A 27,905-nucleotide genomic window follows, 5' to 3' on the forward strand; every position below is an offset into this window, starting at 1 on the left:
GACAACCCTTTCACTTAACAAAACACTTGATCACTCAAGCGCAGACAGCAGCAGGATGAGTGTTCTCAGCAACAACATTTATTTAGTCCTTTTGAAGAAAGAGGAAGTTCCTTGCAGCTGAAAATCACATACCTGTTTTACAAAAAAAAGTAATGTATTTGCAGATTGTTGTGCAGGAAAGTGTGGTTTATGGTTTAGAAACCATGATCCCACTATCTCTCTATAGTATTTGCAACTTCTGTAAAAACTGAAGTAATCTGTTCTATTGATCTACTTACCAAGCTGTTACCAAGCTGAATTGTCACACGCTGTACACTTCCTGCTAGAAGCACTGAAATTGTGCAATAAAAATGATTCTATTCTCTGCCGCTTTTACAATTTCACATCAATATTTTATAGTTTTCAGGTAAAGCAAATGATAAGCATAACTGATCATACATTCATGATTTCAGCAATGCATGTTAGAAAGCTGCCTTGGTAAATGTACAGCATATTCTGCCAGTCTTCTTTGTAGAAATTTAATAAAATTAACTTTGCAGTAAGCAGATTTCAAAGGTCAAGATGCCCGCAGGTCAAATTATAGACCAAACCTGAACTTCCCACAAGCAGGACAGTGTTCCTCCTGCCAACCTAAGCTCCTCAAGGTAAAACGAGATTTGCAGTTCATGTTCCATCCTTGAGTCTGAGATTTTGAGAGATGTCGATCAGATACAGCCTGCAAAAGGGAAACTTCTGCAAGTTGCATCAGAGGAGAAAAAGCAAATAAAGTCTGGCGTCGCCCAGAATCACCCTCCAGCTGACCAAACCTTCTGGGACCAGAGCGCACGTAGCTGCCCATTGCCCTGGCCTAGCTGCCAGCAGCACACGACTTGCAGCTACTATCTTCAGATTTCCCCGGCACAGAAGAGCAGCAGCTCTAATCTTAAGGCTGTGTATTTTCTTGTGGGATTTTGTCTCAGGGCAGATTCCAGTCAAAATGGTTAGTAAGTGGGTCTTTTTTTTTTTTTTACAATGAAAATAAAAAGTCTTAGAAATTGACAGCCAGGAATTTTTAAGTGTTGCATCCTGAAGTAATTGCTATGTAAATATTTTAGAAAGAAAAAAGGACCATATGTTAAAGTCAGCATCATATTTCATACCCAAGACCCGTTCTAGGAACAAATTAAAATAGGTAGATATCCACCAACTTTACTGAATTCACTTAGACAAATTCAAACCTATCACTAAAACTTCTGATTGCAGCTTCAAAAAATTAGCTGTGGCAATTGTACCTGTGATTTAACTAATAAATACTATATCAGTGCTTATGATATGAGTTCACTTTTTACAGTGCACTTCATCAACCATCTTTCAGAGGCAAATGTCATTAGAGCAGCACAGCTTCTCTGCTCACTCCGTCTCTATTGTTTCTCGCAACTGCTGTTGCCAAAACAAACCAGCACCTACAAAAACATGTACTTTCTGCAGTAGGAAGTTGAGGTATTAGGCTACCACATTGCTTAGACAGAAAAACCACAGCCTGGGACCAAAGCATCCACGCACAGAGAATCTGTGCAAACAAAGCCTGACTCTGAGAAATGCTGTATCACCTTAAAGGCCAAACCTGTGGCTGAATGAGAAGCAGGTTACAATACATTTTAATTTATGCTTTTTGCATAGCATATGAAACTACATACAAGTTTTTTGGTAGCAGGGGGAAGGGTGAGGGTGATAAAAAGTTTAAAATTTCCTGCTGAGGTAGGTATGGAAATCAGCAGTCAGGCAGCTACATCACCAGTGACTTGCCTATGCTGATAGGAAACACCAAGTCCAGCAGCGGCGATGACAAAGAAAACAAAGTTATTTGCATTTGGAGATGTGTGGTGAGGGTAATGAGGCAGGACAGAAATGGATGAAGACAGGGAGAGCTGGGGAGGCAGCTGGATCACATGTGGAATGGGAAGAGAAGTGCTGGGCATGTGGTGTGCCAGCCCAGAACAAGGCAAAGGGCTGGGGCTGCCTCAGCACCAGCACAGCAGTCCTGGCCTTGGGACAGCAGTGGCCACCCACACACAGTCCAAGGGAAGTATCCAGGTACCGTGGGACTGGAACTTCCAGTGAAGAGTAATACATTTCATACAAGAGAAGTTTGTAATGATATACACTCATAATTTTATCATTTCCCTATTTTAGGGATAAACTCTCTATGCAACTCTTTCAACTTCCTGTGTTCCTTTTTCTCAGATTTGATCAGATTTATTTTTTTTTTATCTTATTCCATGAAACGTAGATATTGCTACAGGAGGCTCATTACAGCATTTTAAAACGGTATAACATCAACTTTACCAAGTTTGTCTGTAATCACTTCATTAGCAGTATTGCAACTTGCCAAGAATTTGGAAAACATTGAATAAAAATATTCCTGTCCATTTAAGCATAACGTTTATCAGTCAAAAAAAAAAAAAAAAAAAAAAAAGTGTTACATTTAAGTAGTTGGCCTTTATTTGGCTTCCTCATTTCTCCAGTTTTTATATAGGAAAATCCTTTATTCGGACATCGTGGGCAGCCATTCCGGGGGTTTCCTATCAGCCCTCGCAGGAGCTTCTCGTTAAGCCGGTCACAGTGCGGTTTGTTTGCGATTGTTCAGCCCGCTTACTCCTCGGAATACTCCCCGCCAGCGCTTTCCTCCGAGAAACGCCGGTATGCCCAGCAAAGCCTGCCCGAGCCCCTCTGCCCCCTCCGCTGTGCGGAATCGGCCCCAGCCCTTCCCGTCCACCCACCCGGGGCAGCGCGACCCCGGGACCGCGGTGGCTGTGAGGGGAGGGCGCGCGCCCAACGACCGCCACGCGCCCAACGACCGCCACGCGCCCAACGACCGCCACGCGCCCAACGACCGCCACGCGCCCAACCGTCGCCGCATCGCCCGCCCCGCCAGCGGGCGCCCCCGCGCGCCCAACGGCCGCCGCGCGCGGCATGAGTGACAGCTGGGGGGCGGGACTAGGGCGGGACCCACCGGGCGGGCCGGAACGCCGGCGGAAGCGGCCACGCCGCGCGGCCGCCGCTCGCAGCGCCTCCTTCGGCGGCACGGCACCCGACAGCCGGATCGCGCGGCAGGAGCGGCCCCGGCCCCGCGCAAGGAGTCAACCGGGGAAACGGCCGTGTGGGAACAAGACTCGGAAACAGCTCAACCGCCAGGGTTTATTCCTCCAGAGCCCTCGACAGTTATTTCAGGAGTCAGCACAGGCAGCCGCCAACGAAGGTGTCCTGTTCCAGCCTCAGCATCGGTATGTGCCAGATGAAACTCAGCCAAACCGCACACAGAATACCCGAGCTGGCCTTCAGCAGAGCAGAGATCAGAGCTGGACGACCCTGCACACTTATAACAAGGAACTTCTTGTACTCACTCAAAAGTAAGACCAGAAAACATGGAAGATTTAAGACAAAACATTAGACTAACTACCAAAGAATTGAGAGTGTTGTCCTCATGCTAGTGAGCCAGCATCACTTGCCTGGTGTCACCTGTGCACAGGGTACTTCAGTGTAAATAGAGCCTTTCACTGTCCTTATGATCTGGTCAGCGATCAGGTTACTGACATGAGGAAGTAACAACATTCCTTATTTTGCAGTACCACACAACTTACCTTTGAGGATTGAAACGATTTAACTTTGCCAGTGGATAAATAGTATTACATATTTGGAACCAGTGGTCCCAGCAGTCAATGACATAAAGTTCATATACTTTTAACCTCAGAATTTTAAAAACTGCTTGTTTAAGTTATAGTTCTTCACAACTAGCAGTACCACTGTCTAAGATGAACTATTTTCACAAAGCAATGCATGTCAGCTTTAGCTTAAAAGCCGTCTAAATTTAATTATTGCCAAACACTAGGTTAGGAGTTCATTAACTAGGACCATATCACACATACTAGAAGGTAATTTGCAACTCTTAGCAATAATTCAAGACCTCTAGCAGTGAACATTGAAAAAATTGGTGTCAGTGCTTTTGGTCTGACACTTAAAACATGAGCTAGCTCACTAGCTCTAATTGTTTGGTTTTTACCACTAGATAAAGATTCTGCTTTGGCATGCAGGGTCAAGCCTTGCATTGGCAACTGAAGTCCTATTTTGATGTTACAATTAAGCAAGCAATATTTTATGCAGTGATTTTAAGCCAAATACATCAGAAATGTATTATCGTGCAGTTCTAGAGCTGTGCCATTGCTTTCTGTGAGCTGTAGGGAAGGCTGAAGGTACCTGGCACCAGTTCTGTCCCACACACGGAGACTTCAGAAATCATGTACCCTACTTGAAGAGGGTATTGATTGCAAAAGTAAATGAACAGTTACTGTATTAGTTCAGCCACTAAGTAAGTTTCAGTACATCGCTGCTGTTACCAACCCTTAAAAGCACAACTTGGAATTGCCTCCATCAGTCCAGCAACACTGACAAGCAGCTTTAAAAGCTTTTAACCTAAAGCAATCTGTCATAGCTAGTCTGCCACTACTACCAAAAGGACACCATGCTGCTACTACAATTGCTATGAATTAATGAAATTCAGAATTAATAAGTGCAGAAGCAATTTCATCCTGTGGTGGAAGAATTCAGCCTAATCTCAAAGAAATCCAATGTGTTTACAAGCTGTGGTGCAGCTAAGAGACTGCAAAATCGCAGTTACACTATATATGACTGTGAGCCTCTTGTTCTGATGAATACAGGATGCAAACACTTCAGTACTCAGCGTACTACACCAGTAGTTTCTAAAGAGTGCACGGATTTAAGTGGTCTGCATGTTGTATGTTAACTGCAATCAGAAGCTAGACAGCTGACAGCCATTTAGCAACAGTTGAAGCACTGGAGGGACAAATTCAAAAGTCCTAATTTAGAAAGACCTTTCATTAACAGTGCCACGAAAAAGCAAGGAAATAATTGAACCACATTGTTGAGCTAAATTCAAAATACATCTTATTTCTATGCATAATGCCGATATAGAAAAGAAACATTGATTGCTTTTTCTGTTGGAAGCGCAGTTGCTGTTAGCTGCAAAGGGGTACACCACAGCATCCTCTGCTCAAAAGCCAGGATTATTAGTGAAAGCTGCATTCTAGGCAGACCCTCACAGCAGCTGCAGAAACCCCCTTGAAGTGCTTCTTCTGACTTAAGTCTGGCAATAACACCATGGATTGCTTCTTCCCACCCATTTCAGCTCTTCCCTACTGTCCCACACTATTCCCAGGGTGTTCCCATTTATCCCCTCCTATACCCCACATTATTGAAAATGCGACTACAATTGTTTTGCTACCTGAAAGGGAACCCTGTTAATCACATAGCTTATTGAAAGCAATTTCCTGTATTGTCTCTTTCACACAGTGATTTTTGACATACTGCTACCCACTTCCCATTGCATTTCTCTGTCCACACTCTTGCTGTTTCATTCCCCAAGGCCACGGCAGAATCCCCACAAGAGATTTTACCTTCATGTCGTTTTAGTGTACAAAAACCCCCAAGTCACCTTTTCACAGACAGCTGTAAAGAGGATCGCCAGTTGAAAGAAATACAAGAATAACCTGTTTCACAACCCCATAAAGACAAAATGATGAGGTATCTCTACATGCCAAATGCTGGACACTCTAGCCAGGCAATTCCAAAAGCCAGTGAGGAACAGTCAAGCCACTAATCAGAAAACTGCCAGAAATAACTAACCGGACAAGACTGAAGTGCGAACAGTGTCTGGAGAATAAGTCAGAGGGAAAAAAAAAAATCAGAAACTTCTGTAAATCAGGAATTTTACACATTGTTTTTATTCAAAAAATTTGAATAAAACACAGGCCTTCATGCCACAAGCACACAGGCACCACCAACTGCTTTGATCTTCTCCTCTGCTCTTCTGCTGAAGAACTTTGCTTTCACAATTACAGGCTGCTTGGGCAGTTTCCCCTTACCCAGGACTTTGTAATAGCCCTAGAAAATTAAAAAAAAAAACAACCATTAAGTGTTTGTGATCAGCTTGCAGGCTCCTGCATTCAGATCTGTCTTTCAGTATATACCCGTTAAAACCTAAACCATTATCTCCATGACCTCACCAAGTGTGTCTCCCATATCAAACTGGTATGAATGAAAGGAAGAAAAATATTCTCATTTCATTCCTGTCCCTTACATTAAAAGGACAAACATGGCACAAGCCATTGAAGTCACTGCTTGTTAGGAGTGGCATAACTGGCCAATGCAGGTATCTTAATTTGTGACACACAATACACTCACTTGGCAGACTAGTAAGTGTCGCTGATTTGGTGGCTGGCTGAGACATAAGACATCACAGCCAGTGAATAGTGATCAGACATTTATGTCCGAGAACAATAGCACACCAAGACAATCAAACATGTTCTGATGTGACTCTAGTCTCGATATCAGAGAAGTGGCTTCGTACAAATGAAAAGTTCTACCGTGTTTTTATACATTCTCTCAGTAACACACTAAACAAGTAATCTCACCACCTTCCAAAATAAGGGAAGTCCCTGTCTGCAATCATGCAGAAACATGAGATGTTCTTACAGGCAAAAAACGTAAGTACCTGTGCAACTACTTATATGCCAAGATACTTGTCCTGAGAAGGTTACAAATATTCAAGCATTGTAGCTCATTTGCAGTGGATATGCATATCCTACTTGGATATGCAAACCTACATTACACATTAAGTGACCAGGAATTGTAGATTTCAATATGAGCAGAAACTTACTGAGCGCACAACATCGATCACAGGGGCCAGTCCAGCCTCATTTTTTGCGTAATTGAGCCTTGTCTGTTCACTGACAAGCGTCCATAGTTTATCCAAATTGAGAGTAGGACAGAACTTTTGGTTTCTCTTCAAGTGATAGTGTCTCATGCCTACTTTTCCAAAGTATCCAGGGTGACTGTGAAAGAAAGATATTCCTTGTTAGATCACGTTTTTAATTCATCCTGAACAGGTAAGACTACAAATTAACACTGGAACAAGCACCTTACTTGATCAAAGTAATCAAATTTCACATTATACCTTTACTCATATTAGTACACTTAGTATTCGAGTGTAATAATCATTAGTATCCAAAGCAAGGGAAAATTATTTTCTCTTTAAGTGTTTTTTCTCCACTGAACCCACAACTCAACCCCCCTCACTGGTAAGGCTGGCCCGGTCCTGTATTTCTGAGGCAACCCCAACCCAGTGACAGCAGGGAGGGCTGCGCCTGCCCAAGTGGTTTCAGCACTCTTGTCACTAACCTGGTGACTGACTGTGTCAAAGAACAGTCACAGCCAGTGAATAGAGATTAGTGGTTCCTGTCCGAGTACTCTAGCACACCAGGACAACAGGCAGCGTCCAGATGTGACTCTAGTCTCGGCAATAAAACATCCCTTACCTTTACAGTATGCAGCTAAATAGGATTTAACATAACATTTAACATAAACAGGACTTTAATATAACATTTTGAATGTAACATAAATTTAACATAACATTTTGTGTGTACACTGTTTAGCACGGAACACATTGTAACAGGCCAGTTTGGTCAAGTTTACCAAATGCTGCACTGAACTCATACAGACACCTGGTATAAGTGAAAGGGCTTTTGATTTTAGGGTAAACAGGGACATGAGTTGACCATAGCTCTAATGCCCCACTTCATGTAAGAGGAAAAACCACACAGGACTGCAGGGAATTTTGTTTATTCACATTTCTACTTTAGAAACATACATTTTGTAGTATATATTTAAAATGTTAGCTTACTATTTATCAAAATTAATCCTGTGATGGTGCATACCACCAGCATTACCACGCCCTCCAGGATGTTTCCTGTGTTTGCCTACAAAGAAAAATTCAAGTTCATTACACTAAGAATATTACAACAAATATTTGAGCTTCGAGGTATGTTCAATGTCAATTTAAGCTAATTATTTTTATTCTATCCCCTATGCTGAATTTATCACAATTCAGCAAGATGAACCAACTAAAAATTAACACTATGGGAGAAAAAAATAACCAAAACATGCCCCTGGTTAGCGTACAAGAGGATACCAGGGCTAGCACAAATGGGTTAACAAGAAAAGGCAGGAATGACCAAAGAGTTAGAAAGGACACAGCACTGTCCTGTAAGCTTAAGATGTCACAGAACGAGCACCTATCACCTGAACACCACTGAAACAAAATCCGCCAGACTTTGGATCAGCCCAGCGCTGTGGCATCTGCCCCCACAGCACCAGCATCACCCACGCACGTTGTAGCCTTCAGCGCTGCTCACTGCTACCTACAGCGTGCGCAAGACCCTGCACCACAGCCACATTTCTCTGCAACCCGTAAAGAACCGCAGCATCCCCTCGGCGCCGAGGCACCAATCGGCACAACCCCTGCGGACCCTCCACTCACCAACGCGGCCGTGGCCGTGGCTAACGTGTCCCCGCAGCTTCCGGGTCTTCCTTAGCCTGGAAGGCTGCGGGAAAGTGGGAGAGCAACTGTGAGCAAAACGGGCAGCAAGAGGCAGCGTGATCAGCCGCCCTCCCCCGCGGCCGCAGCCCCTCGGCAGCCACGCAGCCAGGCGCCATGGCGGCCTCGCCACACCGCGCTGCCCCGCCGTGCCCTCATCAGGCCGCGGGCTCGGAGAAGCGTCTCTCCCCGGACCCCCTCCACTCCCCAGCCATGTCCCGCCGCGGGAGCGCGGGCCGGCGGCCGCGGAGCCCCCAGCCCGGCCCGGCCCGGCCCAGCGGCAGCACCCACCATCTTGTCGGCGTGCGAGAGGGAAGAGAAAGAGCGCGGCGCTCGCGAGAGCGGGGAAAGGCGGAGCGGGGCGGAAGTGGGGCCGGGCCGGGCCGAGATCTCGCGCCGTGACGAGATCTCGCGAGGTTTGGCTGAGGCGCCCGGAGCGGAGCGAGTCTCGCGAGATCGCGGTACCCTCGAGCTGAGGGACCGGCGGGGACGGGCCGGGGGAGCAGCGCGGGTTTGGGGCGGGCTGAGCCGGGCCCAGCCGTCCTGGAGCAGCGCCTCAGGCGGCTTCCGAAGCGGGAGCGGTCTGAGAGGGCGGTGTTCCGCTCTGCCTCACCCGTGGCTTCCAGAGGGGACACACCGGTCCCCGGGGTGCTCCCGGCGCTCCGGTACCTGCTGCAGCTCCGGGCCGGGCCGCTGCCCTGTCGGCGGAAGAGGAGCAGCTCTGAACAGCTGCCCTCACCGGGGCTGAACTTCGCAGGCAGAGAAGTGCTGCTGCGTGTTACGAGAGACACAACTTGCTTTTGCTTCCTTCTGTGTTCTGTAGCAACTGCAGGACTTCGAGCAGAAATTGGGAAAATTTGCAAGCTTGGTCACTTTATTAAATATCGACAACAATGGGAAAATAAATACTTGTATGGGAATACAGTGGAAGAATGGCGAGGAGGATCAGTGACTGCAGCTGGGCTGTAGAAAAAACTCAAAACACTAATTGTTTTACCGACTTTGTGTGCTTGACAAGTTGAACCTCTTTGTCAGATAACATAGGCCTGTGAGAAACTCTGAGGCACCTTATCATTGTGCCCGAGATGCCTGCTTTGTTGTGAGAAAGAGCAGAGCACAGCATGAGGCTGCACCAGCTTGAAGCCTTGAAATACAGGCGAACACAGCACACCCAGGGATCTTCTGCCAGGGCTGAATTCTGCAGTGCCTGTCACCTCTGCCCGCGAGCTTAGAAGAGTTGTTTCGGAGATCCCCTGGTAGCAAAGTAACAAATTTGCTCTTTGCAATTGCATTCATGGCCTCTGGTTGTTTCTTGTGACCTGCCTGCACTGCCTCACACAATACTATATATAGTTAAACACAACTACCTGCACAGCTAGAGTAGCAATTCCTGGAGAGTGTCGTCATTTCTCAAGCTTGTTTTTTAAATGTATTTTATACCACAAGACCTTAAGCAAATCTTTACCAATTTAAAAGGGGTCTCAGTACTGGATTTGTTTTTCTTCATGATTTCCTTCTCAGTTAAATAGCACACCAGTAGTGCTTCACGCTCAGGAACACCATTAGTTTTAACAACTAATACAAAAGGCAAAATAGTGCATTTCTGTTTTTCATCAATCCAGTCCTTTCAAACACGGACCTCCAGATTACACCAGGATAGATCTATAAGACTATCCTTTGAGTATCAAGAAGACACTTAGAGATTTTTTGAAATATGCTCTCCCCTTGTCTGGTACTCTCCTCTGATTCACCTTAAAAAAAAAAAACTGGAACGACATGTTGATGGGTAATAAAATGTTTAAAAGCTTTCTGCTTATATTTTTAAAGTGCAGATGGATGAAACAGCTTTGGTGTGGAGATGGGTTTTACAGCACTGCATCATTGTATATCAGCATTCCGCAGCTTTTTCTTGCCTTTGTAGCAACTCTTCTCCACGGCACTTCCTTCAGCAGATGATGTTTAAACCATAATTTTCTCTACAGATGTATTTCTTCAGAAATATATTTCCCCATATAGGTACTAACGACTATGGTTTATAAAATAGCCAGAGTCTACCTGTACAAGTGAAGTTAATCCTTCCACTCTGAAAAACTACATCTAAAAATAATTCTGGAATTTACAACATATTATAGAGTAAAAGTAATGGAAATTAACATTTGTGATCACATTTCCATTGAATCAGAAACACTTGATATTTTACAGACATTTCATGTACACTTAAGCAGTTTTTGTATATACAGGAGTGTGAGGGAGGTATGGAAAAAAGGAAATGACTTCACCTTTTTAGTGAATAATCCCTCAGTTTTGTTCTATGAGGCTGATAGCAAACCAGAACCACTGTCAGGTTAGGAACTGCGCAAGCCTCAAAGCCAATCTAACTAATGGAATTGCACCACAAATGAAGAAAAATACAGTGTCGGGGTTTTTTTTAAAGGTAAGAATCTATAGCTAATTTTCATTAGCTGTCAGACTTGCAAATATATTCAAGTATTTTATATTTTCTTCTTCAGACTAAGGCAGAACTCTAGAGAATCTCCACAGGAGTTACGCTCCTCTGGTCATCTAACCAAGGCAGCACAAAACCAACCTGAAAATACCACAGTTCAGGAGCGGTATCGGTGATACAATGGCAAAGAAAAAAATGTTTTAAGAGATGCTTCTGTAGGATAAAATTAACAGAACAGTGAAAAATACTACAGAAAAATCAAACTACATGTCATGAAACAGCAAGCCTACTAAAAGATACGTTCATAATAGCCATTTTATATTTTAATTACAAATTCATTAAAATCACAGGAAAGTCACTGTTTTTGTACCTGCTCAACATCAGAAACTGCAGAGGTTTGCAATGAATATAAACAAACAGGTATATTTACAGAGTTTATTAGAAACCATACATACATACATTAGGAAAGGATGTACTGTACCTACTGGTTGCAGTTTGCATGTCAAAGAACTGAGCTCTCCTCAGGTTTAGCAGTCTTAGTGCAGAATGGATTACAAGTAGTTTACTGACCAGAGTTCAAACCAAGTGGAAGTTTTGTATTGTGAACCAAGTACCTTATTATCAAGTTACTTTGTTATTTCTTTCTTTTAAAATTAATTAAAAAAAAATACCAACTCCGCCACATGAAAGCAGCCCCCGTGCGTACAACCTCTCCCGCGTACCCAAGTCCATTCACCCCGCAGTGTCCAGGCATCAGTGTAGCTCACAAACACCCCGTGAAGTCAGTGGTTCTGCTGAGACAGTCAGCTGCACATCATCAGCTTTTCAATTTTGCACCAAGCATAACTCAATTCATACTAAAGAAAAAAAAAAAGCACCTGTTATTCTCAGGAATATACAAATATTTACCACAGTTGTCCTTGCTCATTACAAAATCAGTTACAAAAGCTTACAGCACATTATTTACAAATTCTACCCAGATACATAAAGGAGCTGTATCATCTGGCACACTGTCCACCAGCATCGGTCATCACGCAACGCTGCGCTCAGCTTGCTCCGCTCAGCTTGCTCTGCTCTCCTCCCGCATCAAACCCCGAAACGCCGCAGGTGCCTCGCGCAGGGTCATACAGAGTCTTTGCGTTGGAATTTCAGCAGGAAGGAGTTAGTTCTTCTTGTGAAGGAACTTCATTTTGTTTCCTAAAGAAAGCACACCATCAGTCTGCAGCACATGCTGCAAAGCAGAGGGCAACCAAAAGCTACTTAGCAAATGGGTTTAATTTGTAGTTTAATTGCTGTAGAATAACTCTTAACACCAGGAGAGACAGCCCACTGACAGATCCCCGAGCTGTCAGACACCCTCCTGCTCTCCTCAATTGTGGGTTGGTTCCCCCGCCCCCAAGTGAAAATGAATGTGTTAACCAAGGATCATAATTAAATCTGGATTTGTCAGCTTCAGGTGTGGTTTCACTGTTTTCATATTTCCTATCACATTGAAACTGCTTGGCTGATTTCACCTCCAGTAAGGTCTTTTCAATTTTTTTTTTTTTTTAAAAAGGACATGAAAATTCATTGCAGAAATTAAACTTTAAAGGTTTTCCTCACCAAGGCCTCGCAGAAACTTGTTTACTCCACTTTGTTCGGTGTCTGGGAGCTCTTCTAGATACTGTTCAACCCTCTGCTCGAAGAGCCCTGTGGACAGGAGAAAACGGAGCTGGGGGGACCCATGTCTGCCCAAACCCCTTTCCCGCGGCCCCTGTGCCCCAGCTTTTTACTTTCCGAGCCCTCGGCCTCTGTCACTCCGCGCGATGTCACCGCCGGGACGCGGCTGGTCACTCTCCCGCGACACCAGGACAGGCCCCGCAGCACCTGACCCTGCGCGGCCGGTAACGGGCCCGGAACAGCGCGGGGTCAGGGCGGCCCGCGCTCCCCGCCGGCCCCGCTGCGCCCCTGCGGGAGGCGGGCCCTGCCCGAGCCAGCCGCCGGCACCGGGACATGCCGGCACCGGGACATGCCGGCACCGGACCGCCGTGCGCCGCAGCCCAGCGGGACCACCGGCAGCCGGCACCGAGTGCGCGGCTCCGCTCAGCGGCTACAGCCCCAGCAAGGCCGGAACGTCCCGGGGCCGCTGCGCTACGCCTCCCGCTCCCGGCGCTCGCCAGGCGCGGTCCCGGCTGCAAAGCCCCCGCATCGTCCCGCCGCACACGACGCTGCGAACCGGACCCGGACCCGGACCCGCGCCCGGGCCCACCTCCGCCGGCCCCCGCGCGGCTCCCGCAGGCGGCGCTGCGGCGCCACGTGCGCCTGCCCCGCCCCTTGGCGAGAGCGCAGCGGCGGGAGCGGGTGCGGGTTCGGTTCCGAGCGCCGCCCCAAGCGACCTGAGCTTAAACCGGGAGCGGAGCCGGTTCCGAGCGCCGCCCCAAGCGACCTGAGCTCAAACCGGGAGCGGAGCCGGTTCCGAGCGCCGCCCCAAGCGACCTGAGCTCAAACCGGGAGCGGAGCCGGTTCCGAGCGCCGCCCCAAGCGACCTGAGCTCAAACCGGGAGCGGGGCCGGTTCCGAGCGCCGCCCCAAGCGACCTGAGGTTATACGGACCCTCTCTGAGGACGCTCTCGGGGGCGGGTCCCATCAGGGCTGGGCTGCGCCCGTCGCATGGTCGTTCCCAGTTTCACTGCTGAGTGATGTAAAGCGCTCGGGTGTGAAAGTTCTTCTGGTTTAAAGATCTGTTGTATCACCCCACACCCCCAATCTAGGCCCACCAGAAGCGGACAACGCGTTTCGGGAGATTTGCCAGCCCCACAGTGCTCGCTGTGCCCCAACAGCAGGCAGACACTAACCAGGGCACGTAGGGATGGCACAAGGAACGCGCGCTGGGGGACACAAACCCACCCTTACCTTTTGCCCTGCATTTCCTCAGCTCTCTGTCCTGGATGAAGCCAGCAAACATTTGGGATTCCATGAAAACTTCCAAGAAGCGGCGGATGCTCTTGGAGGCCACAGATTTACGGAACGCCTCCCTTTGGAAGGCACGCTCTCCTTTTTCATTCTGGGTTAGGAACAGGGAATAATGGCCAACTGTCTCCACAAAGAATCGGATAAAAACCTCAGACACTAATCCATTCAGGGTGTTACATTCTGCAAAATAAGGCAGCAATAAGACACCAAAATCAGCTGCTAGCAGAGCTGTCAGCATTGTCACCCACACGGGGCCAGGTACTGTCATTTAGCGTTTTGCTCATGCCGTGTTAATATATAATAATAATAATAAAAATAATAAAATAATAATAATAATAAATATAAATATATATATAAAATATATTATATATATAATAATAAAGGAGCAGTACCGGCTCCTTGCAGCTTTGGGTATATATCAGGTAGGCTGAAGGCTTTCCAGTCAAGAGTACCCGTCTACATAATTGGTGTTCCATAACCAAAAGTCAATGAGAAGTACAAATCCTCAGTAAACAGCTCAGAAAATTAAAAAGTTTATGGGTGCTTCATCAAAATTATGCCTCATTTTTTAACTCTTGAGTAAGTTTTCTTGAGAACCATGTGGATGATTCAGAATTAAAACGTTTGTTTGGGGATAATAAGCCTTTACCGAGAACTGATCAAAAAGAGTATTTGTAGAATTTGTGTTTTCATCATTTCTGAGTTGTTGAAGTAGTTTTACATATGTAACACAGAGGAGTAGAAATAAATTTCAAAAACTGAATAGGGGCCTGTTTCATACCTTTTAACCACAGGCATTTAAATTCACCCTGGGCTGTTTTTATAATTGCTGGAGAGAAATACAAGCCTTCAGAGGCAACTCGGCCCCTCTTGCACTGAAACTATTTTCTGGAGGTATCTGCTTCTCTCCTCTGAATACACCAAGTGCCAAGAGCAACTCCAAACTCAGACACACCCCTAAGCATGTATAATTATCTGGATTGAATTAAGGCCAAATTAACTGCAAACCTCTGAGTAAAGGTTTAGAGGCACTCATGGGAGGACATGTCATTTACAAAAAAATTAAAGTAGATCGCTGGCAATGTATTACTGTGGGTTGATGCTATCAGTCCCATTGCCTGTGTGTTCAGAGACCCTGATGTTGCAAAAAGTATTTGAGCACTAAAGTCTCATCTTCCTTTCTCCTGGATGGAAAGTCGATACTACCTGTATGCTCTTTTATACAAGTCCCTGTTTCCAAATGAACTTACCATCATCTGAATCACTATCTGAATCCTGATTTATCAGTTCATTCTTTCTCTCTAGAGCCTGCTCCAGAGCAGCTTGCAATTTTCTAGGTAATAGTGTGTCTTCATCATCCATCTGACAGAGAAAAAAAGTAATCTTTGAATCACTTTAATCTATGCAGCAACTACAGCAAATACTTTTGCAAGGTTTAAAGTTCAAAAGAAAAGCATTTTCTCTCTGCTACTGTCATGCCTACATAAAGGAAATAATTAAAATCTATATGCAACTATCATATATTTCTGAACAAAATTTCTTGTCACTCTTAATGAGATTAAAGTCAGGAATGATAATCCAAAGAGCAAGGTAAACCTATAGAAACTTGGAATCAGCTCGTTACGTGACAGAGAGTCCAAATAGTTGTTTTTAACTAAATACACATCATGCCAAGCCCAGCTACCTGTACACACAGCTGCCCGAGGTGGGTTTAGGCAGCTGCTTCGGTTCTTGACAGTTGTTTGTACCTATATTCTAGTATATCTTGTTTTCTGGGTTTTTCCCCTGTTGTTCTCTTAGTCCTATTTAAAGCTCGTTCAGCAAAAGTGAGTAGACACAAGAATCTTAGCTCTGCAACCACTATTCACCAGCCATATTGTCCAGGGAATTGCACAAGAAAGTTTACTCATCTAACCTGCAGATTGTTATTTTTGAAATTATTTAGTGCCACGTTACTATCAGGAGATGTGATCCTTCGTCTCCCTGTTTCCAAGGTCATGGTTTTCCTGCCACATTAAACTGTTCTTCACCTTTTCTCTCTCACTCGGAAACTTTTCTTTGCAGTTTTTGTCCTTTTCACCTCCAACCACATGAGAGTTTTTGCTAACATGATGTTTTTAACTTTGGATGTTTTCTTTGCACTGTGAACACTTCTTTATTTCTTCTGACAGTCACAGCCTCAATCCCTTTTGCACATCTGAGGAGTTTTTATTTGCAGGCGACAGAAAAGTAGCACTTTTTTTTTTCTAATCTCTTTCCCACTGCCTAATTCCTGCCAAATATCTCTAATCAAAGAAACCTAATCATATTACAGGAGTAAACCGCTTGCTAGGCTGCATGGCAACATTTCAAACTGTACTTTACCTGTCTGATGAATCGATCTGATCCCAGGTTAACCATCAGAGCCTAAAGAAAAGAAAACACTATAGTGAAATATATCTGAAGAGACAGAAGACATTCCTTTGTATTTGCTTTTTAATAGTGAAAGATCATCTGAACAGCCACAAGCCTCAACATGAATCAAATTCCTGCTGTGAAACAACACGTTACGTGGTTTATAAAACAAGAAGATAAAGCTTTTCTTTAGAGCTTAAAATCTAATTTAATGTAGTTAGATACAACAGATCTCATACTAGGTTAATAGGTTAAAAAAAAAATCTTAAAGGGTTAGGCAGGTGTTTTTTCTTAAACCTAAGCAAGTTATTGCTAATAATTTTTGTTAATGTGCAGATGAAAAGTGTTTCAGAGGGGTTTAAAGAAAACAGTGTCATTTGAGGCAGCAGGGTTTATGAAGGGCAAGGGTGTGAAATATTACTGATGATGAAGCAGCAAAGCTGAGAGATGGAGCTGGGCAGACGTGGGAGAGCAAAGTTAGGAAAGTGGGAGGAAAACAGAGCCAAGATTTCCGTGGGCTGGAGGTACAGAGGGCCTTGAATGCGAACACAAGAGAAGAAAATTTCATAGATAAATGACAAGAAACTAATAGAAGTAAGAGAGAAGACTGTGCTCTTGAGGGTTTTTTTGTGGTATTTTACTGGAAGAGCCGATGAAGTGCAACTCTGATTTGATTTCCCATATAGTATTAACAAAGTCTTAGAAGTGAAAAAAGAAAAAAAAGCTTTAAAGGTGTTCTTTTTTTTTCCTGTGCTGGCTATGGCTTCATGCACAACTTCTATTAGCATTAATAAGTGTCATAGCAAATGGCACTTCATGTCTTCCTCTTCATGTTCCAGGTCCAACAAAATCAGAACAATTCAGCATATTTACACTGTACTTACTTGTTGACCAGGTTAACATTCACTTCGCCCTGTCGAGATGCCAGGTATGGGAAGAGGAATGGAGTAAAGAGGAGACTAAACTTACTACTGCAGTTTTACCAAGAGGCAGTTGCCCATGAGAATTGGGCAGAGAAGAAACAAAGAGACAGATTAAAAATTAAACATGTGAGGACTGGCAGGCCCTCTCCAGGATGAGGCCAGCTTTACTCCAGGCAAACAACCCCGGTGCCATCTCCTACCTCCTCTACAGGCAGCTCCTTGAGCTTGGGCAGAGAGCTGGAGAGCAGTCCCACCAGGAAGGGCGTAGGGCAGCACACGATGTCGATCATGGATGAGGGCAGGACGGGAATGAAGGTGTGCTGCCAGGAGAAGGGGTACAGCAGGGCCACCACGGCGTGCGAGCAGCTCGAGAGGGTGCTGGGGAGAGAGGGGCGACCACGTTAGCAGGGCTTCTTTTTTGTCCAGGACATCTACCACTTGCTGACAAACCCGGTGTGTTCAATGCAAGTGCCCAGGGGCTGTCACCTCTGGCTGCAGACAGCCCGCGTCCCCTTCCAGTCCCTGCCAGTCCCGTACTGGGCGCTGGGGTAGTTTCGCCCACGCTCACCTCCAGGTGACTTGAAACTAAGGATAAAAACCTGAAATCAATTTGTTTGATCATAGCAGTCAGGAGACACTTTGATCTAGAAGATGAGGTTTAATGTCCCCAGCGACACTTATAGTAGCTACCGTGAATGATGCCTGAACTCCAAAAGCAGCTTCTGTTCTTAGCTGCTATAACCATGTCAGTAGTAAAAAAAGCATAATACTGATGTTCTTATGTGGAGCACTAACGCATAAACAAGGGAAAATGAAAAATAAAAAGTCAAAAAATAAGAATCTTAAACAAAAACTCTACTAAAGCAGATGCAAAAAAACCCCAACGATCAATACGTACTCTGAAGGAAACCAAATAAAAGCAACATTTTTTCAAGGTTTGTATAGTTTTGTGGCAACAGCATATTTTTAATGGGCTTATTGACCACCTCTAGTGATAAAGGTATTAACCGTGCTCAGTAGAGGACTCTAAAATATACATTGGTATCCCCTAAACATTAATGCTTGATATCATTTAAGGAAAATTTCTTGCATGCATCGTCCTTCCATCTACTGAATCTGATTCCCTTTTACAGTCACGTGGTTTACAAATGTTAAAAATAAAGGAACATGATTACCAAGCTAGTTTTAGCATCAGGGGAATAAGACAGACTCTCCATTTCAGAGCTTTGATTTTGGACTGAGTTACAACATCTGCTTCTCACCAGCTGAGGATGACAGAAATTTGGAATTCTACCCAGCCTAGCATGACTGAGCTAATTTTCTCACAGTGTAAACTTCTGCTGTGCTTAATGTAGCCACAAAGAACTATAAATAACTGATAACTTCAGAGCTGTTACTGCTTGAGAATGCCGGGGAGAAATGCTGATTTCTTCTGCTGCAAGGCTTGTTGGAGACTTTAGGTGGCATCAGACCTCCACCAGAATAACCTTGGCGAGCATTTTCAGGTGTGGATTACTCCAAGGCCAGGAGGAAGGTTTCACCTGTTTGTTCCTGTCAGTGATTAACCTTTGCAGTTTGCTGAATGGGAAAAGTGAGAACTAGAGGACAAAGAGAGAAAAGGTTGGGGAAGAGAAAATGCTTGTCTTTTACTGCAAATAATCTGTTGGTCTGGTTTTACTTGACACTTACTTTAAGATCTATAAATCACAGCATGATTTTATAACGTATGTTGCCTGACATGAGTTTATTGTAAAAATGACGCTGTTTCTCTCTCTTTTTATTTATTTTTGTTTTAATAGCAGGCAATGATGCTGCAGTTGCCTCATGTTCTTGTCTACCATAGCAAGCAGAGCGGTATGTTCCAGAAGAGCTGCAGAGCATTGTACAGGCTCCCAGTGCTTTCTCAAGCTCGCTTTAACAACTCTGTGGCATTTTCAACTACTACGAAGTCAGTCATCCTAGCTGAGTGACTAAAAAAAGAGCCACATTAAGCTAAAAGCGGGAAGACAAACATTCTTCCAATATTCAGTTAGCATTTTTTTCCTTTCTATAGAATGCCCTTTTGTAACTTGTTGTTTTACGCGCAGTGCCGTGACGTAAATCAGCCCCTGCATCCTCTCGGCCGTGCTGTTCCCACACTAAGGGAGGCTTCGGGCTCCAGCCCAGGACGCCGGTTTCTCTTCCAGAGCTTTCCCGGGCGCTGGCAGGGATGAGGCAGCAGCTGGAGCAGCGGGGGCCACGGGGGTGTCCTGCGGCAGCGTCCCCCGGGTCACGCCATCGCCCTTGTCACCACCTCCGCTTGCGCATTTTAAGGCTCCACACACAGTTTTTCAGCCTCAGAAAACCTTTCCCTGAGACGCCTCAGGCTGAGCCCCCATGAAACACTCGCTCCAAACTTTCAGTCCCCAGAGTCGCCCTCCCAGATGCGGCTCTTGCGGCGGGAGCCGCACACCCCGTTACCAAACTCCTGCTTGTACAAAGCGCCCGTGTCTTCTATAGCTGGGAAGATTCACATTTAGACAGGGTACACTTCGGCGTGAGCTTTTCACGTTCCATGAGGTAAAATTCAAGAGATGATGGATGTAAGGGAACTCCCCAGTTTAAATCTCTAAAAATATGGTTCAGATCCTTTTAAAAGGGTATTATTCAGAAAAGCACGTTTGGAAAATTAAAAAAAGCAAGCCCTGCCCTGGGAAACCAGCTCCGCTCCAGTTTTTCCTTTCAAGATGTACTACCCACACATTGTCCCACTGTTCTTGTTTGTGAGAAATAAGGTCAGATGATTTATTTTCTTTAAGATGTGTGAAGCACACAATGTAAAGCAACAGAACAGTCAAAGAAATTAGATTTTAGAAATATTTTCAGTTTTAATAGTCTAGGGCAGTTTTGGTAATCTGGAGAGCTGGTTTGAGAATAGGCTTTTTCATTTGGTCTGTGCAGTTTTACAGGAACACTGCATAATGTTCTAGCTGTCATCCTACTGGAAAACACTTCTTATATTACCTGTATGCAGGTAATTTTATACATGGGCACAAGAAACCCAACTATTGCATGAGTCACACACTAACAAGGAGCATAAACCATCATGTACTTTAGAGGGCAAGCGCTGCCAGAGTTGTGCACAAGTGGGAGATGCACTGTGATGGTCCCAGGAAGCAAAGGCAATCCACCATTTCTCCTTCCTTTTTTTTTTTTCCATGGTTATCATCTTGTTAAAAATTATTTGGATTTTGCCCAGGTTTTGGTTCTTCCTGTGCCTTTTAATCACTAGATGAAAAAAAACCTTTAGTATTTGATCTTCTCTCCATGAAAGTATTAATATGATATTATATCGTCTTCTGGAGACATTCTTAATCACAAATTGCTCTTGAAGAAGAGATCTTTTATCACATTACAGAGAAAAGACGTCAATGCTTCTTTCCCACTCAAAGCTGATTTATCTTCCTCTGGGCTATTTTGTTTTCTAAATCATTTTCTCATGATAATGAACAGAAACGTTTCCTTGTTGTTTACTTGGCTGTGGAGACACAAGGCTCAGATTAAGAGCCGAGGCACAGGAATTTCAGACATTACCATGACTCAGCTGAATCGTGAAGACTGCTTGTGCACATGATTTAAGCCCATGTCAAAAGCAAATCAACATTACTTTACAAGAACATTCACTGTCCTTTAGGTAGGAGGATGTCTGCTATCAGTTTCTGCATCAGTCAACCAAAAAGTAACCCCAAGCCCAGGCTGTATTAATATCTAATCACAGCACAACTACCACATTCTGAGAAACACGCGTTGTGTGCTGTAGAACCCTGAAGGGACGCTGCCCGGGCTGCGGGGAGCACTGCCCATGCGGGTGCTGGTGCTGGACGTGTCTGCTTCAGAGGACCATGGCTCGTTGTGTACTGCACGTCACCAACTCTCAAGAAACATTAAAGTCATATTCAGTTACACGTACTACTCACATTGGAAATATTCCACAGATACAATTGATAACTCTATTTTTGGCAGAATGAGAGCCCAAAGTTATATTCCTTCTCACTTCCCCCTCTACCACCTACAATTTCTTACAGACCCAAGGGAGCCTCGCACACTGAGCATCTCCTAAGTCCAGGACTAAGCCGTTAGCACAGACAACCACTTGCTGGCAGAGCTCCCTGATCCTACCTTGCTACTCTCATGCACAACTACAGTCATTCTGGCATTTGCACTGAAGGAGAGGATGGTGAGAATATCCCTTCCCCTTCCTCCTCCTCTCCCAAGGGACAGACCAGCTCTCTCAGCCAGGAGAGGAGGGAGGACCAGCCCTTGGGCGCGGGGCCGAGCCACGCAGCAGCTCCGTCACCCCAGGGCTGGTGCCAGCTCTGTGCTGTGCTGATGCTCTGGACCACGCACAGGACTGGGACTGATTGTCAGAATCTGGTCCCCCTGCTTCCTCAGATGGAGAAACGTAGCAAAAAATGTAAATTCACAAAGAAGTGTTTCCACTGCCTATGTTTACTTTTCCACAACCTTTTCATGTTTCTCATTTCTCCCTGCTGATTTAATAACGTGACTCTGTCCACATTTGCTGAACACTTCCATCTGCTGTGTTAAGGTGTGCGTGCTCCAGCTCCCAACAGCGCTGTGACCGAGATACCTCGCTGACCCATGTCCTCTCATCTGCTCGGGAGAGCTTCCTCCTCTTGAGGTTGGAGTCTGGAGGTTCTGTCCTTCCCAGGTGTTACACCCCCCTGCCTCCTCACAGCCCGTGGCCGTGCTCCACTGTGCTGGCTCCTGCCCTTGTGCCACTGACGAACTGCAGAGCAAAACCAGATGCCTGCCACTTCCCTCCTACACCCTTCAATGCCTCCCCAGGACCTGGATTAACTCCAGTCTCTGACAGACAGAGAGACAGAGAAGTCTGTGACAACTCTGCAAGATAAAACGACGTGAGAGGTTTGCAGAGGACTCTGTAAAACACTCTGGGAAAGGCTACAGGGCCAAGCATTCAGACAGCAGAGGCAGAGGGGAACGACAAAGCAGAAAGCTTGAAAAGCATCAAGTAAAGACAAAATGGAAATAAAAATTGTAGCAGACTGCTACAGTTTGGGTGGGAGATGGAGTGCACATAGCATTGCTGTCACAGAACCATGCTGTGCTAGATACAATACACACCTCAGCTCTGAAAAAATAAAGCTTTCTCTGAGTGCATAAGAATAAAGAATAGCAGCACTTTTATTCGGGTGGATAAGACGAAGTAATAGCATCAGGGACAAGATGTAAATGAAAATGTATCAGTATTGCAAGTGGCATCCTCCATACTCCAGCTGTCTCTCTGTAATCAGCTCCTGCAGCATCCCTGCGGGAACCCTGTTTAAAGCAAGCCCTCGGGCATCCCGGGCCTGTCAGAAGAGCCAGATGACAACAGGGAGATGTCACTGCTGTCTCCCTGCCCCACAGTGTGGGTGCTCAGCTCCAGCACCCCCTGACCCCCAGGGAGTGAGGCTCTGTGCCCCCACAGCCCCCCAGATCAACAGCTTGTGCTGTAGGACATACGTTTCATTAACCCAGATACCACCAACTGCTCACCAAAAAGGGCAGGGAGGAATGAAAGGAGAATTCAATAAAATCTTTGATACAATGCTGCAGGACACCTCCAGTTTTCTAGCCAGTGTGAAAGTGTCAGACACAACAGCATTTCTTCCTATACCAAATTATTTCTGATTGTTTCTCTCTTACCACTCCATGACATTGAAAAGGGAAAATATCTTCAATTCCTCTCTTTTGACTCAAACCAAATAAATTACATGTTTTTTCAGCTTTTTGTCAAGCACACCTATGCCGTGAATATAACAAGATCATGTGAGTTGATGTTGCTAGAGGAGAAGTGAGCATGGTGAGTGAGCCGTCTGACTGCACGGCTGCAGACCCGAGTTTGGGAACGAGTGAGGACACGCGCTCAGGGACAACGGGCACATTCAGAGGCTCCACATCGGGTGCAGAGAGGGTTAGGGAAGGGCCATGGCAGGAGATGGCTGCAGGAAGTGTGTGGGACAACCTTCTCACCAGGAACAAGAAGCAGCAATATATACCTTTGTGCTTGTAAACCAATACTGAAGCGAAGCTGAAGTGGAGATTTTTTGAGAAGCGAGGCTGTCACGGGTAATGTCACTGCTGATCAGGGATTACAGGACACTGTGTGTTCATGCATAAGGTGTGTAACTACTGATGGGTCTGGGAGAGCTGCCTGTTTGTAGGGTTGCTTGCATTTGTAAGGCACCATTTTTACATGATCAGGATTCAAAATTTAACTTCTTTTCACTTAAGTTTTTAAGCTTGTGTGTCTGCCTCTGGATAACGATTTTGTTTTCCAATTTCAGGGAAAATTGTACAAAATCATAAAGTAATTCAGGTGGGAAGAGACCTCAGGAGGTCAGCTGATCCAACTCTGCTTGGCATCAGATCAGTTTATTTCCAAAGCCAGTTAAAAAACATGTTATTTTGTTATGTGAAACATCTTTGCTGCCCCTTTTTGTGAAAGAGTGGCGTGTTTTGGTGGCAAGGACGTGAAGGCTGGCAGGAGGCAGTGCCCTGTGTGCCAAGGACTCCTACCAGTGATGTCTAAACTCACTCTGATCCAGCTATGTTAGAAGGCATCTTTAAATAATATATTCGTGCATACTAAAAAGAGACTTATTTAGCTGCTAATTTCTTCAGAATAAATTTTTCACACTAAGCAGCACCTTCGTTTCCATTGTAGCCCCGGGATACCCAGAGAAATGGGAGGCTCATCTGGGAGAGGAAGATCATCTTCGTCCTGCACGATGAAGGAAAGGAAGAAGGAAAGGAAGGAAGGGGAGGAGGCTGAATTAAATGCAAAGAGGTAAAAATAAGACCTATGAGGCAGAACTGGGAGGGGAGGAAGATAAAAAGATCCTGGTGAACAGGTGAAAAGAGAACATGGACTGAGGGCAAAGAGGCTGGGGTGCAAAACTAAGGGATGAAACAGTGACTGGCTGGGCTGAATGACACGAGGACCAGGGAAAACAATTTAATATGAACATGGATAAAGCTCTGTCATGCATATGTGGCCGAATTATCAGGTCCAAGGACTGCGAGACAGGCTGATGCCAATGACCCATCCTCATTTGGTACCAGAGATGCTGAGAGGAGCTGCAGCTGTGGGACAGGAGGTCAGACACCAGCATCGCTGAAGGTGTGTGACAGAGGCTCAAAGCTCACTCATGGTACAGCTGTAAATCCAATATAATGGGTGTTCGTACACTTCGGCCACTTGTGCGCTGCTCCCCCCCAGCCCCACTGTGCACAGCCTGATATAATCAGACAGACACAAACCCACCGTTTCTGTCAGGAAGAGTTTTCAAACTGAAAAGACAAGTTTCCTCCACAATGGCTACATTTACCTGTATGCGAGAGATTGTGATAAAAAAATACCACCAGAATTTGTGCTCAGGTTACTGCTGTTTGATCTCAATGCAAATTAATTTTAATACAGTCATTTATCTGGACAATGACAGAAAAAGTATTTCTAATGATTACAGAGCAGCAGGAGTTATAGTCAGTTCATGCCTGGCTTCACCAATTAAAACCAAAGCACGAGGGGACCAGCAAAATATTGGTTTAGGCTTTGATTTGGCACAAGTTTTGGCCTTAATTAACTTTCATTGTGCTGAAATACTTTGCTGGAATGAAGCCTCAAAGACCTTCTCTTTTTCCACTTCTATTTTAATCAGATGAGACCGCAAGTACACATACAAGACATGATCACCCCTTTTGAAGCACGAGTACCCTGACTGTTGTGGAAAAGAGTGCTGTCTGAATGGCTGTAAGCTCAGCTCCTTGTCAGCAAGGCATGTTCCAGCTTCTGAAATTTGAATAATTTTTTGCTTTTCTAGAAGCCCTTCAGGGTTAAAGCAAATTACAGAGAATCCTTCAAGCCTGTATAAGGAGGCTTGGAAGTTGAGTCTATAATTTTTTAAGCTATTAAATAGCTTTAATTTTAATGTATTATTGATATATTTATTAACTTTTAATAATGTAATTTAATTTTTTAATTACATAATTATATCCCTGCCCCCCTCGATTGAGAATTCCCTGTAGCAGAATCCTTCTGTAAAGGGCCCACCCCCATGCAGGGGTGTATGGGAAGAAGGAGCTCCCTGCCAAGGCTCCTCTCCTCCCGGACCTTCAGGTGAAGCTGTGCACATCTGGATGGCTGCAGGCAGGGCGGGATGGAGCAGCTGCATCCGCAACTTGAAAGGGGGTTCTGAACTCTCTGAATATCCTCCTACTAAACCTGACCCTTCTCTAGAATAATCAATGAGATGTTTAAAATAAAATTAGTGGCGGCACATATTCATGGACAATTAAGAGAATTTAGGCTGTAAAAGCCAGAGTAATATTTTGCGTTGTGATTTATTTTTTAAAGCAAATGCGTAAGTTAGAGTTGAAGTAAGTCACGACATGAGGTCTTTAGTATCTGGGCTAAAGTACTCTGCTAATACTATACCTCCGATCAGTACCCGATATCCTTCTTTTCAAGAAATATGAACAAATTTGCATGTGCATATTTTAGGTTACTTTTTCTCTTGGTGTCAGTGGACACCTGCCAATAGAAAGCTCTGCTTTTCTTGTCTAAATAAAATAAGGAATTCCTTAGTATAAGTGCAATCATAACAGAGAGGAACACCTACAATTCACGTGAGAATCATGGAGAGCTGAGTCCACTTGGGCCAACTCAAATGCAGCAGAGCCAATTCTGAACATTTCATACTCAATCATTACCCATGCCACAATAACTACTGCTGCATTTGACCTCTGTGGCTGCATAAGGAGCTCTCTGAAGCACAAATGAGAGGTGTTCCTCATGTGTTACACACTGTAACATATATTACCCAGTATTAGCAGTGAGGTAACAACTCTTATCCCAGAAACAGGTGAAAATCCATCACTCTGCATAGGAGCTTGACAAAGGAAAAGTATTATTCAAGAAAGTAACATTTCCCAGGTGGGTGGCTGATTTAGCAAACCAGGAGCGCTGCTATCACACCGTGTCCATCAGCTCCCTCGCCCCCTGAGCCAGGGTTCCCCCACCTGGCAGCAGCAGCCTGACACGTAAGTGAGAATGCAACTGTGCTCTTGCCAAGGGTGAAAGACAGAGTCACGGTGGCTCCTCTAACCTGAATGCTGACACGTTTGCTGCAAGTGACCTTTGTGATATCTCACAGAGTGCAAACAAGGCCTCAGCGATAACACCAGCAGGGAGAGGGGGGCACAGACTGAGGAGGAAATGCATATTTTCCACATCGCATCAGCCCAATTATCAGTTATTGTCTTCTGCAGAATCTTCTTAACTATGCCTACAACTCAAAGAGTGTAGCTACTTAACCCTCACACCCCCCAAATGGTGGTTTTTACCCGCCAGGTAAACAAGGCAAACCCAAACCTTGTTTCCTAAGAAATGAGTCACACTTCAGGTTATATCTAGTGCTTTCTACAATGCAGCCTGAGAAAAAACAAGCAAAATTCTCATAAAGGAATCACAATACAGCCTCACCTGTCTGGCAAAGCAGTGCTGCAGTGCCTGGCAGTGGGGCACCAGTGGCACAGCTGATTCTGGGACACGTTGCAGTGACTGCTGAAGGTGAGCCACAGAGAGCTCAGGAACTGAGTCCTCCCTGCTGCTGATGATTCCAGGTGGTCGCTTTTTCATGATAAACACAGTGGTCACAGCTCAGCTCCTGAACTTGTTTTCTCTGACTTTAACTCATGGAGCCATGGGTCTCCACGCTGCCATGTCAATGAGTACAATTAATGAAGCAGACTTGCCCAATGATTTGCATCACCGCCTGTGTCCTAGTTCTGGTCTGTCCTTATCATATTTTACAGAAAATGGAGGGGGCAACATCTTCATCCATAAACTCTTCTCCGACCACATTCCCTTTAGCTTAACCTCACAACTTCCTCTCCTATCTTGTGCTATCTTATTCTACCAGAGTGGTTCATCAGCAGTCTCCCTGTAGTTACCTGAACACCTCACCAGGCAATGTGGAGCGGAAGGGGCAAGGGTCTGGCACAGCACTTGCCTGTCTGCTCATTGCTCCCCCACGAGACTTTGTTCAGAAGCAGGTGCACAGAAAAGCCTTTCTGTCCCCATAAATGTCTCGTTGTATCAGAGCAGAGAACGTCACAGAACTTCAGGTAATATTTTGATAGTCTGTGCACTGTGCTAAGATTCATGCTAAGAGCAAGTAACCTACATTTCAGCATTTCCTAAGATGACAACAAAGAGACCAAAGATTATAGCTGTGATGCTCTTGGCAGCCCACGCTGTGATGCAAGAGGGTTGCTGCAGCAATCTGTACCCAACTGTAATTTACGGTCAGCAGCATAAGGACTGAGCAGGTCTGCTATAGTACGATGTGGCCATAGGTGAGTCAGGAACAGCCAGTGCCCGGGAGCTGCCTGCCCTGCTGGGGTGATGCCTTCTGGCTAAACAGAGATGGACAGAAATATGATGTGCTCTCAGAGATTCCTATTTTAAACTCACTGGATACGTCACTCACTGGATACTCACAGTCAAAGTAATTCAGATTATCAATGTTGTATAATAACTCATTAGGAAATACTATCAAAGAAGTAGTGCAGGGCTCATTTTGACTATATGGGAGGTTTTATTTTTGTTTTTCAAACCAAATATTGGAAGACAGATATTTTATGCAAATTTTCCAAAAGTTATCGTAACTTTACACTACTTATTAAATTATTTT

At 45.0% G+C, this 27,905-nt stretch overlaps 2 protein-coding genes across 2 annotated transcripts in view; both read right to left on the reverse strand.

Annotated features, from left to right (window-relative positions):
- Nucleotides 1–5,754: 5,754 nt before the first annotated feature.
- Nucleotides 5,755–8,995, reverse strand: RPL27A (ribosomal protein L27a). The gene is made up of 5 exons (XM_082059500.1): nt 8,720–8,995; nt 8,372–8,435; nt 7,736–7,811; nt 6,713–6,887; nt 5,755–5,937 (listed from the first exon to the last, which is right to left on the reverse strand). The coding sequence occupies exons 1-5, from the start codon at nt 8,720–8,722 to the stop codon at nt 5,809–5,811; spliced, it is 447 nt and encodes a 148-aa protein (XP_081915626.1). The 5' UTR covers nt 8,723–8,995; the 3' UTR covers nt 5,755–5,808.
- Nucleotides 8,996–9,275: 280 nt separating this feature from the next.
- Nucleotides 9,276–27,905, reverse strand: part of DENND2B (DENN domain containing 2B) — a 174,583-nt gene continuing 155,953 nt past the window's right edge. The window contains exons 15-20 of the mRNA XM_082059499.1: nt 17,343–17,520; nt 16,190–16,231; nt 15,076–15,187; nt 13,766–14,005; nt 12,477–12,563; nt 9,276–12,071 (exon numbers count right to left, since the gene is read on the reverse strand). Coding sequence (XP_081915625.1) covers nt 12,037–12,071; nt 12,477–12,563; nt 13,766–14,005; nt 15,076–15,187; nt 16,190–16,231; nt 17,343–17,520 — 694 coding nt within the window. The 3' untranslated portion in view covers nt 9,276–12,036. The remainder of the gene's footprint in view (nt 12,072–12,476; nt 12,564–13,765; nt 14,006–15,075; nt 15,188–16,189; nt 16,232–17,342; nt 17,521–27,905) is intronic.

This window comes from Streptopelia decaocto (assembly GCF_964273445.1).
Source record: "Streptopelia decaocto genome assembly, chromosome: 7".
Taxonomy (NCBI): domain Eukaryota; kingdom Metazoa; phylum Chordata; class Aves; order Columbiformes; family Columbidae; genus Streptopelia; species Streptopelia decaocto.

Coding starts and splice junctions, on each gene's coding strand:
- RPL27A (XM_082059500.1), bottom strand. Junction 7,812..8,371: donor CCACGGCCACGGCCGCGTTG/GTGAGTGGAGGG, acceptor TTTTCTTTGTAG/GCAAACACAGGAAACATCCT. Junction 6,888..7,735: donor AGGATTAATTTTGATAAATA/GTAAGCTAACAT, acceptor TTTCTTTCACAG/TCACCCTGGATACTTTGGAA.